This window comes from Sturnira hondurensis, unplaced genomic scaffold (assembly GCF_014824575.4).
Source record: "Sturnira hondurensis isolate 20B ecotype Veracruz unplaced genomic scaffold, ASM1482457v3 Scaffold0019216, whole genome shotgun sequence".
NCBI lineage: Eukaryota > Metazoa > Chordata > Mammalia > Chiroptera > Phyllostomidae > Sturnira > Sturnira hondurensis.
Genome location: NW_028091847.1, coordinates 9,390,752 through 9,405,732, shown reverse-complemented (window position 1 = coordinate 9,405,732; position 14,981 = coordinate 9,390,752). Strand labels below are relative to the sequence as shown.

Below are 14,981 nucleotides of genomic sequence, written 5' to 3'. Positions count from 1 at the left end.
GGTCAGCTGGGCTGTAGTGAAGCCCCCATTGAGACTGGAGTTTAGTCCGGTTTCCCTCTTCTCTTTAAAAGGTTGAAGGCTGGGCTTGGACTATGGTGGAGTTAAAGGCTCCTCTCCGCCTCCCAACCCAGGTCCTTACCCTGCACGCCGGGAAAGGCTACTGCCCTCTCTTACCCCTCCTCTGGGGGTAAGTGCATGCATAGCAGACTCTTATCACCGAGTCCCAGTTCATTTGGTCATGGCTGACATGTCTAAACTCTGCTCGCTGTCAATCTATGTTCAAAGCCACCACCGATTTGTCAGGAAGAGAAAACTTTTCTTACAATTCCTGGGCCATGACTTGTCTTTACTTCAAATCCTCTTTTACTCTCTTAGCTTGATAGTTGAGTGTAAAGTTTTGGGGGAGCAGGCAAGGGAGTCAGAATGGAATCCGAAGCTGTGAAGAGTGATTACCATTCGGTTTAATGTAACTGAGTAAACTGAATAGAACTGAAAAGGAATATTCATGGGGAGCTCACTCTGTTCCAGACAATGTGTCAGGCTCCACAGGCAAAGAGGGAGGTGACTAGGACATGATTCGAGCTTGGAGACACCCCACACCCATAGCCAGACCCAGGGCAAGACTCTGACAAGGGCTTACAGTTGGTGGGCACTGCAGTTGTAGAACTTGAACTCGGTGCTGACAAATATCTTCCCCGTCTCCTTGGATCTCAGCTGCAGTTCTAGCCCAAACCAGTCTGGAAAAAAGAAGAGAAAAGGAGGGAGGGTGATAACCTGGGACCCAGTGAAGATCCTGAGGGTAAATCATTCAGCCAGTCCGGGGCTCTCTGGGCACAGAGAGTAGATGGAACCTGCCTGAATTGACTCTTCACCAGAAAGTTCTTTTCACCCTGCTGACACCCAGACACTGCCACACTCTCTGCCTTAGGAAAGAAGTAATCAATCAGATCCCACAGAGCCTCTGCCTTGGTCAGGCACGTTCAGTTACTGAAAGACTTTTAGAAGTGTTAGGCCAGAACCCTTCAAGCCTCCGGTTCTGTGGGGAGAACCCCCCTGAAACCACTGGCCGAAGCCATAGCCATTCTTAGAAGGGAAGTCTAGGAAAATTTTGCACACTGTGCAGCCTTCACTCAAATGAAAGCAAGGGATTTCTTTCTTCCTAAATTTCATTTTGGTGCATGACAGTTTGTTTTCAAGCCCAAACGAGTTATGCAAGCCCATATTGGTATTAGGCATAAGGAGACTTGGTCAGGCCACTTCTGTGCTGGTATTTGTCACCCCCATCCCATGTCCCTCTACTCCTAGTTGCCCTTGTAAGGCAACTCCCAGCCTGTGACTCTCATGACAGACACTTCTTACCTTGATCCAGAGGGATGACAGGGACATCCTTGGGCCCAGGTGAGATGCAGATGACTTGGCTCCCAGACACCTGTCCCTCCACCTCCGTCAGGTTTCCAAAGGCACATGCGATGCCCTCAGACAGATCTGGAGCATCACTCACAACCAGGCTGAGCTGCGGAAGGAGTAAAGAGGCTCAGGAGCACAGGGATGATGCCCTTGGAAGAGCCCTAGGGGCCGATGACTGGGCTTTCCCTAGTCCTGGCCCTGCCCCTGCCGTTGCCCCCTGGCTCACTAGTCTGCCCTGACCTCATCTGTACAGAAGGGTGTTGATGCAGGTGTTCTGACTTTGACACTGAAGGATTACAGTAGTGCTGCCAGGGTGGGCAGGGTCAATGGTCTTTATTAGTGTTCTCATGACTTTATTTTGCAGTGTTGTCCAGCATCAGAAAGCGCTGGGGTGGCAGGTACTAAGGGGAAAGATACCAAAATCCATCTCAGACACAGCTCATTTTGACATGAAACCATGTAAACGTCAAAGCAGAGGTGTCAAACTCATTTTCACCAGGGGCCACATCAGCCTTGCCTTCAAAGGGCCGAGTAGGCTGGATAAAACAAGGTGGAAGGCTGGACTTGGCCTGGGGGCCTTGTGTTTGCCACCTGTGCTTTAAAACAAGTCATGAGCCAGGCCCTTCACAATATGTCTTAGCCCTGGCTCATGGGAGAGTAAGTATCACCAACCTGGAGCTTCCCCAGGAGTTCCCCAGGATCTCGTCAGGTTGGTGGAAGACAGCTAGCTCCTCATTCTGGCTGTCCCAGCCCCTGGGACAGGGGTCAACGTGGTCAATGTGCTAGAGTTTCTGCTTCCCTGTCCCTCCTGGGCGCTCTGCTCACTGACAGCTCCCCTGGAGGAGGGCAGTCACTTCACAAGGCACGTACAGGATGAGAGAAAGCAGGGACGAGGACACCAGCAGTGCGGATGATGTCAGCTGTCACCTATATCAGGTTCCAATGATCTAGGCCAGTGGTGTCCAGCCTTTTCAAGTTGGGACACCCTCCTTTGGAATGGTAAAAGTATCCCACACTGTCAGAAGAAACTGCTGACGGAGAAACTCATGGCAAGATGCTGTTCTGAAATGAGTTTGTACTCAATCACCACATTATAACATCTAAGCAGTATTTAAAACAATATGTAAAAAATGTGACTGGCTCCCTCTGGCAGTGGGGAGTGCCTATAAGGGGTCATGGGGACAACAGCCCTGTGGGTGTCCCTTTGTCTTCCTACCAGCACCTGCTGCGATTTATTGGCATCAGGTTTTTCGGTCACAATGTGTGTCACCTCGCCTTCCCATACATTTGCTTGCTGCTGAATCTCTGTCCCAGTTTCGTTTCCATGGGGCCCCGAGACTGAGGTACAAACTCTGCTGTTTGTTCCTCAGCGCCATGCGAGCCAAAATCTCCCTGTGGGGATGAATGAACGGGTATCTTGGAAGGTTCATTGACTAATTAACGTCCGTGAATGATCATAAAACTTCAGAATGAAATAATTGTGCAGGGCCTGAGGACATGAAATATTTTGGGTTGCACTTCGACAGGTGGTTAAGGGCTATTTCACTCTCTTTAATATTCTCTTAAGCCCCCACAGACTGTGAATTAAGTCCCCATCTCTGTCTCTGTCTTTCTCTACCCCCCTGCCCCTACACATGCAATCGGAACTCTCAGGTTTCTGTGAGAGGCTGTATCAGTGAAGGATTGTAAATACAGCATACACCAAAGAATGCCTTGTTTGCTATCGGATTGCCTGATGTTGTAGATGTTTGTTACTAAATGCAAAATCTAGGTTTATGATACAGATCAATGAGTAATGAATTTGCAAGGAGTATGGAGGATGGCTGTGCCCTTTACAATAGGAGTTGCCATAGCTTTTCTATAAATACAGTTTCCTCGGAGCATGGAAAGCACAATCCATTTACAGATTCCTGTGTAAGTGTTAAAGAAATCCGCCCACACATGTGAATGCTCTGTGTCCCCACCACGTCCCTGGGTGCGTTACTTACCAGCCGGCTGTGCTCAGACACTGAGAGGCTGCTGGGATGCACCTCGAGGCTCATGCACTGGCTGATGCTGGCAGCAAATCGATTGGGTTCCCAGGCACGCTGGCACTTGTCCCTCCGGGAGCACCTGCCACAGACACAGATTCACAGGAGGTCAGGCCTCTGAGACCCATCTGCTGGGCTCCATTGTCTCCTACGTGTAAGTAAGACGGGTTTGCTGCTCTGAGGCCTGTGGCTGGTCTTCTTCTTATGACTTTCTCTTATTCCAGAGACTTGGGTGCCTCCCAGATGGTCTCTATTGCAGTTAAAGACAGACTAAGAGGAAGTGGGATTAACTCCCAGAATGAGAGATGTGGTCTAGACATAAAGCATAGCTCTAGTTAGCATCGTTATAGACTTCTCAATGAGCAAGGGAGGGAAGGTAGGAAACACAAGAAGCACACAATAGGCTAAGCAATAAACTTTGGAGCCAGGCTATCTGGCTACGGCCCCTGGAGCAAATTACTTAATTGCTCCGTGCCTCAGTTTCCCCAATGTTAAATGGTGACCTTAACTCTTAGGGTTGCTGAAAGGATTAAATGAGTTGGAGGCCCTGGCTGGGTAGCTCAGTTGGTTAGAGAATTGTCCTGACACAACAAGGCTGCAAGTTTGATCTCAGGTTGGGGCACGTGCAAGAAGCAAACAGTGAATGCATAAAAAAGTGGAACAAGAAATCGATGTTTCTCTCTCTCTCTCTCTCTCTCCCTAAAGTCAATAAGTAAAAAAAAAAATTTAAAGGCCCTGGCTGGGTAGCTCAGTTGATTAGAGTGTCATCCCAATATGCCAAGATTAAGCATTTGATCTCAGTCGGGGTTCCTACAAGAACTCCCTCCTTTCTCTGTAAAAATCAATCAATAAAAAATTTTTCAAATGAATTAGTGCTGAGAAAATGGCCTGTTAGCCCTTATTATAATATTAATGATGACTTTTAATATTATTCATCTCCAGGCATATTTAAAAATCTGGACAGGGTCTCAGCCATACGGGATAGTGTAAATGTGATCTTGTGGCTGGATTAATGGCTTTTTGAAGGCAGGTGCTGTGTTTTATTCACTGAGATATTCTACCTGTCACACCGTGTCTTTTAAATAGATGTTTGTGGTGTGAAATAATGCCTGGAGACAGAGAGACAGACGAGGAGTCGCAGCCAGGGCTACCTCTGTCAGAAAACTGTGTGGCTGTTTCTTTCAACGTGCTCATTTCGGGCTCTAGGGTTCTTTGCTCATGGTTGGAGGTGGGAATGGTGGATCCTACATGCAGGAGCATTTGGTTGCCACTATGTCACATGGGAACACTCCGGTGCTTTCCCAAACCATTAGCCATGGGACACGACCAGATTCCACAATGGGGCAGTGATTCCCACGGAACTCCCCCCAGCTCTTCCTCTTCCTTTCCAGGCGCATAATGTATCTAAATATGAATGCTGTCAAAGAAAAGAATTATGGAGGTTTAAGTGAATCCTTAAGATAGCTCTAAAGTGAGCTCTTGACTGGAGCCTTTATCTCATTGACTCACTGAAATGGCTCTTTTTATCATACTATTTATGGCAACAGCCCTAACAGAGATAAATAGCCCTGGAGACAATAATGCACTTGCAAGAGCAAGGCACACAGTAGAGACAGGAAGGTTGCGAACCCCTGCAGACCCAGAGGTTCTTTGGCACTCTCCCTCAGCCCCCTGCCTCCACTGAAGTCCAGCGTGCAGGCCTGGCAGCTGCAGGTGGGCCCATCACCTCATTCCCTCACTGGGCAGGCTGGTGATGGCAGGTTGGAAGGACGGCAGGAGGAGCTGGTGGAGAAGAGAGCAACCAGAAAAGGAGAAAGCTCTGGGTATAAACAGGAAACAGCTTGCTCCCCATGACCCCTTGGCAGGCAGAGTTAGCTGGAAGGAGAGATAGGCCCTGGTGTGTAGCTGGGGGTCTTTGAGGACAGGTAAGGAGTTTGGCAGACAGAGGAAATCTAAGACTCTGATGATGTGGCTTAGTCATTCCAGTAGCCACATCTGACCTTGACCAAGAGGATGACAAGGGTGGTCTGGGGCCTCCAGGAGACAGACATTGTGGATAGGCTTGTAGGCACAAGTACAAGTTGGGGAACATGCATGTTCTTGCTGGTGAGTAAGTGACAATCCTCGTCTATAATTCTGGCGTGTTCCACATGGGAGAAGTGATGCTGGCAGAAGATGGGTGGGCAGGGCAGGGAGCAGCAGGGAGTGGGTGGTGCAGTTGGACGTGCCCATTGCCCAGGGAGAGGGCAGGTAACCCAGGACATGGAGCCAATGTGGCTGTCGGGTTCTTTGGAGGAAGAAATCCCCCTGAGAAGAGAGAGAACCCGCTGTCTGACAAGTCAGCCTCACCGAAAGGAACCCGATTCCAGCCCCCTCTGCCATACCTGTGACACAACAGGAGTGTCATCGGCATCTTTATCATTTGCCTGACCTAAATAGTGACTCGGTATCAGTTTCGGATTAGAGCATATTTTGAAAACTTTTTGAGGAGTCTTTTCCCTCCAAACCCAAGTGGGAAACCCAGTATTTGTGGGCTCCAATCCAGTCCAGATTTTGCATCTGTGAGGCGCCTGCTTCTCTCTCTCCCTCTGTAGCCCTCCCAACACCTGCTGCAGAGGCTGGAAGCCAAGAGCTATTGTGCGGGCCCCTGAACTCTGGCCCCCGCCTCCGCCTCTACCCCAAACCCAAACCCAGAACATTTCATAGAGATGCTTTGCTGGCTGGCTCAGAGCCATGGAGTTTCCAACACCATTGGGGAACAGAATTCCTAGTCAGCTCCTGCCTTTCAGAGTTTTCACCCTTTTCTCTCCCTCCGAGGCTCTTCAAATTGGGAAGTTTAAGTGTAATTTTGTATTTCTATCAAGGTGGTATTCAATGGCTGGGATGTTTCTGAATTGGGCTGTGAGGCCAGTTGGAGGGGGATGTGACTTCTTGAAATCCTCAAATGAGGCCAGAAGGGTCCTCCCAAGTGTTCAGGGTCCATAGTAATTATTTTGATTTGTGTAGTCTATTCTAGGTTTCCTTATTTCCAGAGCATTCATTATTTCATTTAATCCTCACAATACACCTGCAAGGTAGGCATTATTCCCTATTGAGCAATGGGGAAACAGGGCCCAGAGTTGTCAGTGTACCATGCAGGGTCACACAGCAGCTAAGTGCAGTCCAAACCCCTGACACTAGTGCAGGACCATCGCATGCTCATGGCAGGAGACGCACCCAGGAGTTTCTTGGGAAACCTAGAGATTCTACTGCATCCCGAGTTTGTCCAACACCACGACCCTTCCTGTACTGACAAGGTACGGACTTGAGAGTGGCTGGGAGGGCAGACTTTGGGAGTGAAATGAAAGACAGAGAGGCAGAGGCACTGAGCTAGGAAGGAGGCCCACCGAGGCCGTCTTCCTTTTGCTGTTCTCAGTGCTCCTGCTGCGAATGGAGTGACTGCTCAGCAGAGGGAAAGGCCTCTCCCCCTGCCAACCACAGTCACAGCCCTCGTCGACACTCCCAGGGAAGTGCCTGGCCCTGTGCATTCCAGCCCTTTTCCAGAACGGTCCCAAACTTACATGTTGTGCAGGGCACACCAGCCACAGTGAGGGTCCCCTGAGCTCAGGCACTCCCCGCAAGTTGTATACTGTTCACAGGATTCCACAGGGACCCTGGTGATCTGGTGGAGAGAGGAGACATCAAGGTTAGGTCAGGTAGTGACACCTCGCCCATGTGCATTCAGACTCCTCTACAACCTACCCATACTTGCACTGTTACCCCCCCTAAAGGGCTGACACTGGGGGTAGATTTGCTCAATGTTCTCATCTGTTGGCCTGGCACAGGTAGGTACAACTAAGTAGGGTGTGTTTCTCATGTGGCCGGTCAAGGCTCCTTGGCTTCCCAGGCGTGGAGCAAAACCTCCAGTACCCTTCTGTCTGCAGTATATCCTCGTGAGAGCTGGGCCTGCCCTGGCAAGTGCTGAAAATGGTTAACTCTCTGAAAAGGCTGTTGCGTGCCACCAACTTGTCTCTGAAGAGCTTTCAGCTGGGCTTGGGCTGAGACATCCTGCCTGCACAGACAACATTTTAAGAGGAGAAACTTTTCCTATCAAATAATACTCATCATATGGCAGAGTCTCTTTACAGCCGGCCGAACATACCACCTGGATCCAATTATCCCATTCTCTGATGTTTCTGAATTCAGTTTCTTTAGTCAATGTCCCACCATTTGAAAAGTCTGGTTACATGGGAATATCCACAGAGACGAGCTGCCTGTCCCACTCTGTCTTGCTGGGGAAAGGGGGAATTTTCAGATCGAGCCCCCGGCCCCCCAGAGAATACGGCCCCTGCCTATTCCTCCCAGCTTCTCCTGGTGGTGCCAGGAAACACTTGAGCTGGGACCTGTTTGGACATTACTCACCCCTACCTGCCCGGCGTGTATGACGTTAAGGCTGGACAAGAAGGTCAGCAGATTGAAGTTTTCCATTTGATAATTTCCTAGGCACCTGTGGCTGGCCGGGCAGGAGACTGCTGGGCAGGAGACTGCTGGGCAGCAAAAACATTCGCTAGGCTGGGAATAGCCTCTCATTTGTTAGGGCATAGAGGTTCCCCACCCACTGGACGTGTTAGCTCAAGTGAAAACAAAACCTGTGGTCCAGCAGCACGGTGTTCTGACTCTGGCAGGGGGGGCCAAAGATGTGCCGGAGATGCCTTTACGGCACCCTCCTGAGAAGCTCGGCATGGAGTCTAGCACTGCTCGTGTAGCAAATGTTTATTAGATGTCGCTGTACGGAGGCTCTGATGCTACGCTCAAGAGAAAGAGCAGTAAACTGGACACAGATTCTGCCCCCGCAGAGCCTGCAGTCCAGTGGAAGTTGGTAATTACAAACTGAGACTTGCTCTCCACTGTGTGCCCTGGGGGCCTTGGGAGCCTAACAAGGGGCACCTACTACAACCTGTCGGGAGGAAGGATGTAAGGGTGAGTGAGGAAGAGTAGGGCCTAGAAGGGCATTCCAAGCTGCAAGATCATGATGCACAAAAGCAATCAAGTCCAGTACACACAAGCGTAGAATGCCCCTCGGATGGGCAAGGTGGAGATGAGGCTGGTGGGAGGTAAGCAGGGGCCAAATGACCAAAGGCACCTGCCTCATGAGCTCTCCTTTTCTGTTTTGGGCACCACCCCCGTTCTTACAGCATCATAACACTTAACGTTCTGTATTTCAAGGCCTTTCTGTAAGTGAGTGACATCACCAGCTTTAAATATCCTCAACCTCCTGTTAATAGTAAAAATAGAAAATGCAAGGAGAAGTTTTAAAACCAAGTACAATTTGATTTTAAAAATTCATACTTTGAGTGGAAGCTGAGGGATAGCTGTTTTGAAACGGCCTGTGCGTAACAGACCTGTGGGTTTGAGTGGACTCTGTGTCCAACTGACCTGACGTGGTGATGGAATAGCTGGAGGGGCTAATTTGCTCACGGGCTGCAGAAATAGATGGCATGTCGAGATTGAGAGAGGCCACCCCACACTGGGGATTTCCCCCCTCAAGTCTCTGCAACCTACCCCAAGAGGGGTGTTGCTCCATCAGTGACCCTTCCCAGAAGGGAGGTCACAATGGGGGTGAGACCCAGACGTGGCATCTGAGGTACAGCTGAGGGACCTGGCATGTTTATTTGGCTCAAAAAAGATGAGTTTCAAGTTGGCCACAGAGGCTGTTCCCAATGTTTGAAGGGCAGCAGTGTGGCTGCAGTAAGACTCACGGGTCAAAAGTTTCAGGAAAGCTCAACAGCAGAAAGTCAAGGTTGCCCACTAGTTCCCCAGACCTCAGTTCCGGAAGGAACTCCCACTGGTGGGAGGTGTAGGCGGAGTCTGAGCGACGTGTGTCTGGGAGCCCGTGAAGGGACTTCTGCCCTCAGAGGAAGGCGGCACTAGTCTCTCCACTTCTGACACTCGGGATTCTGTTTCCCACAGTTTACCTAACTCCTCCCTGAGGCTGTTTATGGCGTTTGTCCCACATAACTTGTACAGTTTAAAGATAACATCCGGCCACAGCCACCAGCCATGGATATCACATTGCCTTAAGGAGTGACCCCTGACCCCTGACTCTCGGGTTGTGATTCCTACCAGAAGCACCTTCCTGACAGGTGCCTGCCGTAAACTCTCCTAGTGTACCTCTCCGGACCTGGGACTCTCAGCCCTTCGGGATATCTGCTTGGCTTCCGCTGGGCCCCCTCCAACCTACCCTCCGATGCCTGAGAGCAGCAGCCCCGGGCCCGGCCTTCCTTTCTTGGGTTTCAGGCTCTGTGTGAGTGATGTCTGCATCTGGCTAGAAATTAAAACAACTGTCTGCATTGCATTCGGCCCGTCTGTCAAAACACAGCCCGGCTCTCAGCAGCTGGGCAAGGGGGCCCTGAATGGGAGCAGTGTCTCCAGCAACAAAGCCCACTTTCACGCCAAGTGCCACGGAGATAGTGAGAACCCTGTTCTTCTCCAAACATGAAACCAACAGCACAACTATTTTTCCTGTTTCCTGGGCCCTCCTGGTGGGAATTTTTTTTTAAAGCACCGAGTTGAAGAGCGAAGTGAAACAGGAAACTTATTGGGGTGTGGGTCCTAAAACTCGAATTAGTCTCTCCTCAAAGGTCTAATAACCACATACAAACCAGAGGAAAGAAATGTCACAGGGGCCAGGAGGAGACCCTCAAAGTCAGGTGTTACCATGGGCTCCCTGTCTTCGCTATATCCATGTGTGGGTACATTCATTCATCATTCATCAGCCAATATTCATCGATCATGTCCTACACCCAGGCCAGCACTAAGCACTTCAGTGGAATAAAAACAGCCACAGCATGAAATCACAGCCATCATCCTTGAGTTGCAAACAGACTGGCAATAAAAACGAGAGACTGATGTGTGTTCTACGAGGGGTGTTAATGGTGGGGGGGCTGAGGGAATTCAGAGCAAAGAGAACATACTTCTGTCTGCACTGTCCAATATGACAGACACCAGCCCGTGTGGCTGGGAGCATCTGAGCGGTCCTACCTGAGAGGCGCTAGAGAGACACAATAAACACTGGACTTGGAAAATTTAGGAAAAAGAAAAGAAAAACACTCCATTAATAATTTTTACTGACATCTTCAAAAGATAAACATTTAGTAAATATTGAGCTAAGCAAAATTTCTTATTCTTTTCGACCGTTTCTTCTCCCTTTTTAAAATCTGGCTGAGAGCAGAGTGAAAGTCACATGCGAAGCTCGCGTTTGTGGCTTGCCTTCTATTTTTACGGGACAGCACCGCTCCAGGGGGGAGTCTGAAGAAGGCTTTGTGATGGACATGACCAGCGTCTGGGTCTTGATGGGTGAATGATATCTACGCAGACGAAGAGGGTTTCAGGGGCAGAGAACTGCACAGAACAGACGCAGGAGAGCAGAGCGGCTTCAGCAAACCTTGCGTGAGGGCCGGGGAGCAATGGGTATACATCGGGACAGGCAAGGTTGGGTTAACGTGGGGGTGGTTGAGAAGAATATGGAGCCAGACTATAGAGGGTGGGGCAACGTGGGTATACAGTTGTTCATATGGAAAATAACACAGCCATTAGTCATATAAGAGGAAACTCTGTATTCCTCGTACTCACGACTGAAACGTACTTTGGCCCCACTCTGTCCGAAGACTCTTAGCTCTCCATCCTGTCACTCCTTGGTCAAAAGAATGTTTTCCAAGAAGAGGTGGCCTTGTGGCTCTCAACGAATGGGTCTTGTGCCAGCACCTTTGTCATTACCCGTGAGCATATGAGACAGAAAGGCCCAAGTTCGCTGGACCAGAAAGTCTGGGGATGGGCCCAAAAAGGTTTAGCTCCCCAGTGGATTCTTATGAACGCTGAAGTTGAGAACCGCTGATGCAGACAAGCTCATACCTTGGGAAGTTTTGTTAAATGTCGGGCCCCTGGAACCAGGAAGAAATGGAGTGAGACTGTGCTGTGGGTCTATGTAAGGAACTAGACTGATCCGGGGGGAGGTGGTGGATGTACTCTGGAGACTGCTTTTATGTCCAGGGAGAAATTGGTTTTAATAACTCCGAGTCTATGGAGGCCCTAAAAGGACCAAGTTCAAGCCTCCAGGGTCAGGGGCCACTTCCCGCTGCCCCCCAGGCGGCAGGTGGGCACTTGCTGCAGGACCTGGAGGGATGGAGAGGGGTGGGATGAGGTGTGGGGGTGGGAGTTGTCTCTGGAAGCTCTGGAAGGGAGGGAAGCTTTCTCTTGAACAGTGTCCACTGCATCAGGTGGCACTCTGTCAGGGGATGACTCAGAGCTTAATAGGACACTCTCTGATGCTTTAATTAGTGTTTGTTTATGGTGATTATGTTTTAATTATGCCTGAGTCTCCCCACCCCTTTGTGATGGGATCTAAGGGTGGCTGGGTTGGCCAGCAAATGCGAAGAGAAGCCCACAGTGGAGGGTGCCCTTCTCCTGCCCCTCCGTGGCCTTCTCCCCGGGACCATGGAGCTGCTTCAGACTAGATTCCACCCTCACACTCTGCATTCTTCCCTGCTTGATCTTAGGTCTTGTAATTATGCCTCTAATGAATATAACTGTCCTATTAAGTCATTTACTTAAGAAATACTCTTAATTAAAGGTGACTCATACTGTGTTCTTGGCTCCTCTGGCCCCGGGCCCCGCATCTCATACCTTCTTTGGCCTGATTCAGTGGGGGGGTAGAAATCTATGTGGGCCAGCACTCCATAGGGCTTGCAGAGTTTGGGGTGGCTCCCCACTGACTGTCTCTGTCCATCGGGTAGCCCAGGGGGTGTCAGGCCCAGCACAGCCAGGAAAACTGCACAGGATTATTTTTGGCTGTGGAGACAAGTCAGTGAGGAAACTGCTGGAACCAGCCTCGTTCCTAGAGATTCTGAAGAACATGGTAGACCTGCAGGGCTTCGCCATCCAGGGTGAGGGTAGGCAGGCCTCTAGGGCCTGTAGTCAGTCACCAGACAGAGGCCCTGAGCAGTCATCTGGTGCCATCATGTGCAAACCCATCACTTTTCAGTGAGGAGTGTCCACAGAGGAGTGAGGAAGAGGAGTCCTTCAGGGTGTGCACTTGGGGGCAGAGAATCTGTGCTACATCTCTGCCTGAGTGGACACCTGCCAAGAGTGACATGGTTCTGACAGCCTGGAGGGCTCTACGGTAGAAACGTTGGAGTTGAAAGGACAACACTTAGGATCCTGACAATGGATTGTGCCCGGAGCCCATGTAGTCCTTAAACATTTACTGAGCATTTAAGTGTGTCAAGCTCTCTGTTCGGTATTGGGCTGCATTCTGCGCCCTCCTGGAGCCCATTGTCTGATTGAGGACGAAACTAAGGAAACAGGTCACCTTAATTTGGTGGGATAGATGCCACAATAGAGGCACAATCAAGAGACAGTTGCGGATCAAAGGACAGAGAGCAGAGGTTCACCCCAGGGGCTTTGGCACGAACACTTACTGTCTAAGAGGCCTGCAGCATTCCTCTGCAATCATGTAAGAGGGCCATAGGGCTGGGGGGGGGGGGAGGGATGAGGGAAAGCTGTTCCCCAGGCTGGAGGGGCCCCTTGGGCACTGTGCATTTAATCCCACCGCGTCTCTGGAATCTGTTCCCCTTCTGCCAGATAGTACACCTGTCCCCACACGTGTCCCCTGCTTCCTGACACGAGGAAGGGAACAGAGCCCTTCTCAGTGCTGAGAGCCAGGTGGCAGGGGTGGGAGGTGACACCCATAGCCTGGCTGGGGCGTGCAGTTGCCCTGATCCACAGCCTCCTGGTCCCCAGGGCCTGGGGCAAAGCGCAGAGCAGCTGAAACCCAGCTGCACTTGGACTCTCTCTCCTTTCCTTGGAACCTTCCCTGGTGGTCCCTCCCTACCAGCACCGCCTCGCTCCCTTGGAGTGTGTAGGTTTCAGACCCACTTCTCCTCTTTTCCCCAGTGCAACCTGTTTTCAGGAAAAGATCTGATGCTCACGTGCACACATGGCTGAGGGCAGACTGAGGAGAGGCCCCATGGAGACCCAGCGCACAATCACAACACCGGGAGAGGCTTTTAGCATTTTCCAGGTGCTTTGACACACATTATCTCACAGGTCTGAACAGCTCTCCAGGGAGGAAGAAGGCCAGGTATAGGCATGTGCCACGTGATCCACCGGGAAACAGAGGTCGAAAAGGGCTGGCTTAACCCCGGGCTTGGACTCACAGTGTGGGAAGCGGCCAGCTGGAGGACAGGCCTCCATTACTCATGATGGTGACATACTGTAGTCATCTTTTGGAGGGAGGCAGAGGAGGTTCAGGGGTTAGTTCCAGGAGACCGAGGCTGAGGCCAGACAGGGAACAGGAAGCGGGGAACACCCCTCCCAAGGGCAGGTGGCTTTCTTTCACTTCTCTGACTCCACAGCCCTCAATAGATTGCTGGCACCCAGCAGTTCAGTTGTTCGTTGATGGACTGGATGGGCAGCTGGAGTCTCTCTTCTCAGGCGTGTCCTTTCCACCAGATGGGGCCAGTGTTCTGAGGCCTCACAGGGACATGAACATGGGCAGATGGTCAGTTAGGGAGGCCCAGCCCAGTCTCCTGCTCTGGCCAGTTTCTCTTAGGCACCAAAGCTGAAGTGGACCCTCTGGGGATAGGACAGGCTCCCTGGCTCCTCCTGCTCCTCTATGCTTTGAATGATACCCCTTTGGCTCAGCAAGTCTGCCCAGAAAAATACCCACCTCTCTCCTGTCCTTAACAGGGAAAGAGCCGACTGTCTACTAGGGGCTTGAAGCAGCATCTTAATCTGCATCTTCCCTGCAGGGAGTGGGTGGGGTAGGGAGTGCTGAGGCTCTGCTCCTTGGGATTGGGGAAAGGTGTGATGAGAACTGAGGTTTCCTACTGGTGGTCAGCAGGCTCCTGGCCAGCACCATTTTGCTCTGAGCTGGGCATTTGACTGAGTTGGTTGAACAGAATGGAGCAGCAGGGATAACAATAATATTATTAATAATAAGAACAATAATGATAATAATAGTGGCCATTTATCCAGCACCTACTGCATTCCAGGCACTTTACCTATTTTATCTCATGTAATCCCTACACCAACCTTGCAGGAGAAGCATTCTGAGGCCCACCTTTTGGAAAACTGAGTCTCAGGTTATGTAACCTGCCCAAGGTCATGGGTCTCATGGGTGGCAGAAACAAGACTTAGAGTTCAGGTGTTTCTGACCCCCAGGCTGAGGGGTGAGGTAGAGACAGAAGCCTACTAAAGAAGGAAGGCCCCTCCTCTGGGGTGGCCCCAGCTGCTGGCTGTCAGGTCACCTTGCTTTCCTAGACATGGGGTGCCAGGTGTGTGCTGAGGCTATTGGACAGTGCAGTCACACCCCTCACAACCACCCCCGCATGCCTCTTGGCTCATTTTACTCCTCTCTGCTAACCACAGTTCAGATGGTGCATCTGAGCCAGACGAAGAGGGGAAAGGGAAGTGGGTTGGTGAGGACAGAAGATCCCTGCTACATGTTTCTAAGCCAGGCAGGACCAAAGCATTCATGGGAGCGGCTCTGAGCAGGTTGCACGGTTC

At 50.8% G+C, this 14,981-nt stretch overlaps 1 protein-coding gene across 1 annotated transcript in view; it reads right to left on the bottom strand.

Moving 5' to 3' along the window:
* PLXNA2 (plexin A2) overlaps positions 1 to 14,981 on the bottom strand; it is a 209,399-nt gene that overhangs the window by 68,361 nt on the left and 126,057 nt on the right. Inside the window, exons 5-8 of the mRNA XM_037070964.1 lie at positions 6,998 to 7,098; positions 3,396 to 3,519; positions 1,360 to 1,513; positions 641 to 737 (exon numbers count right to left, since the gene is read on the bottom strand). Coding sequence (XP_036926859.1) covers positions 641 to 737; positions 1,360 to 1,513; positions 3,396 to 3,519; positions 6,998 to 7,098 — 476 coding nt within the window. The remainder of the gene's footprint in view (positions 1 to 640; positions 738 to 1,359; positions 1,514 to 3,395; positions 3,520 to 6,997; positions 7,099 to 14,981) is intronic.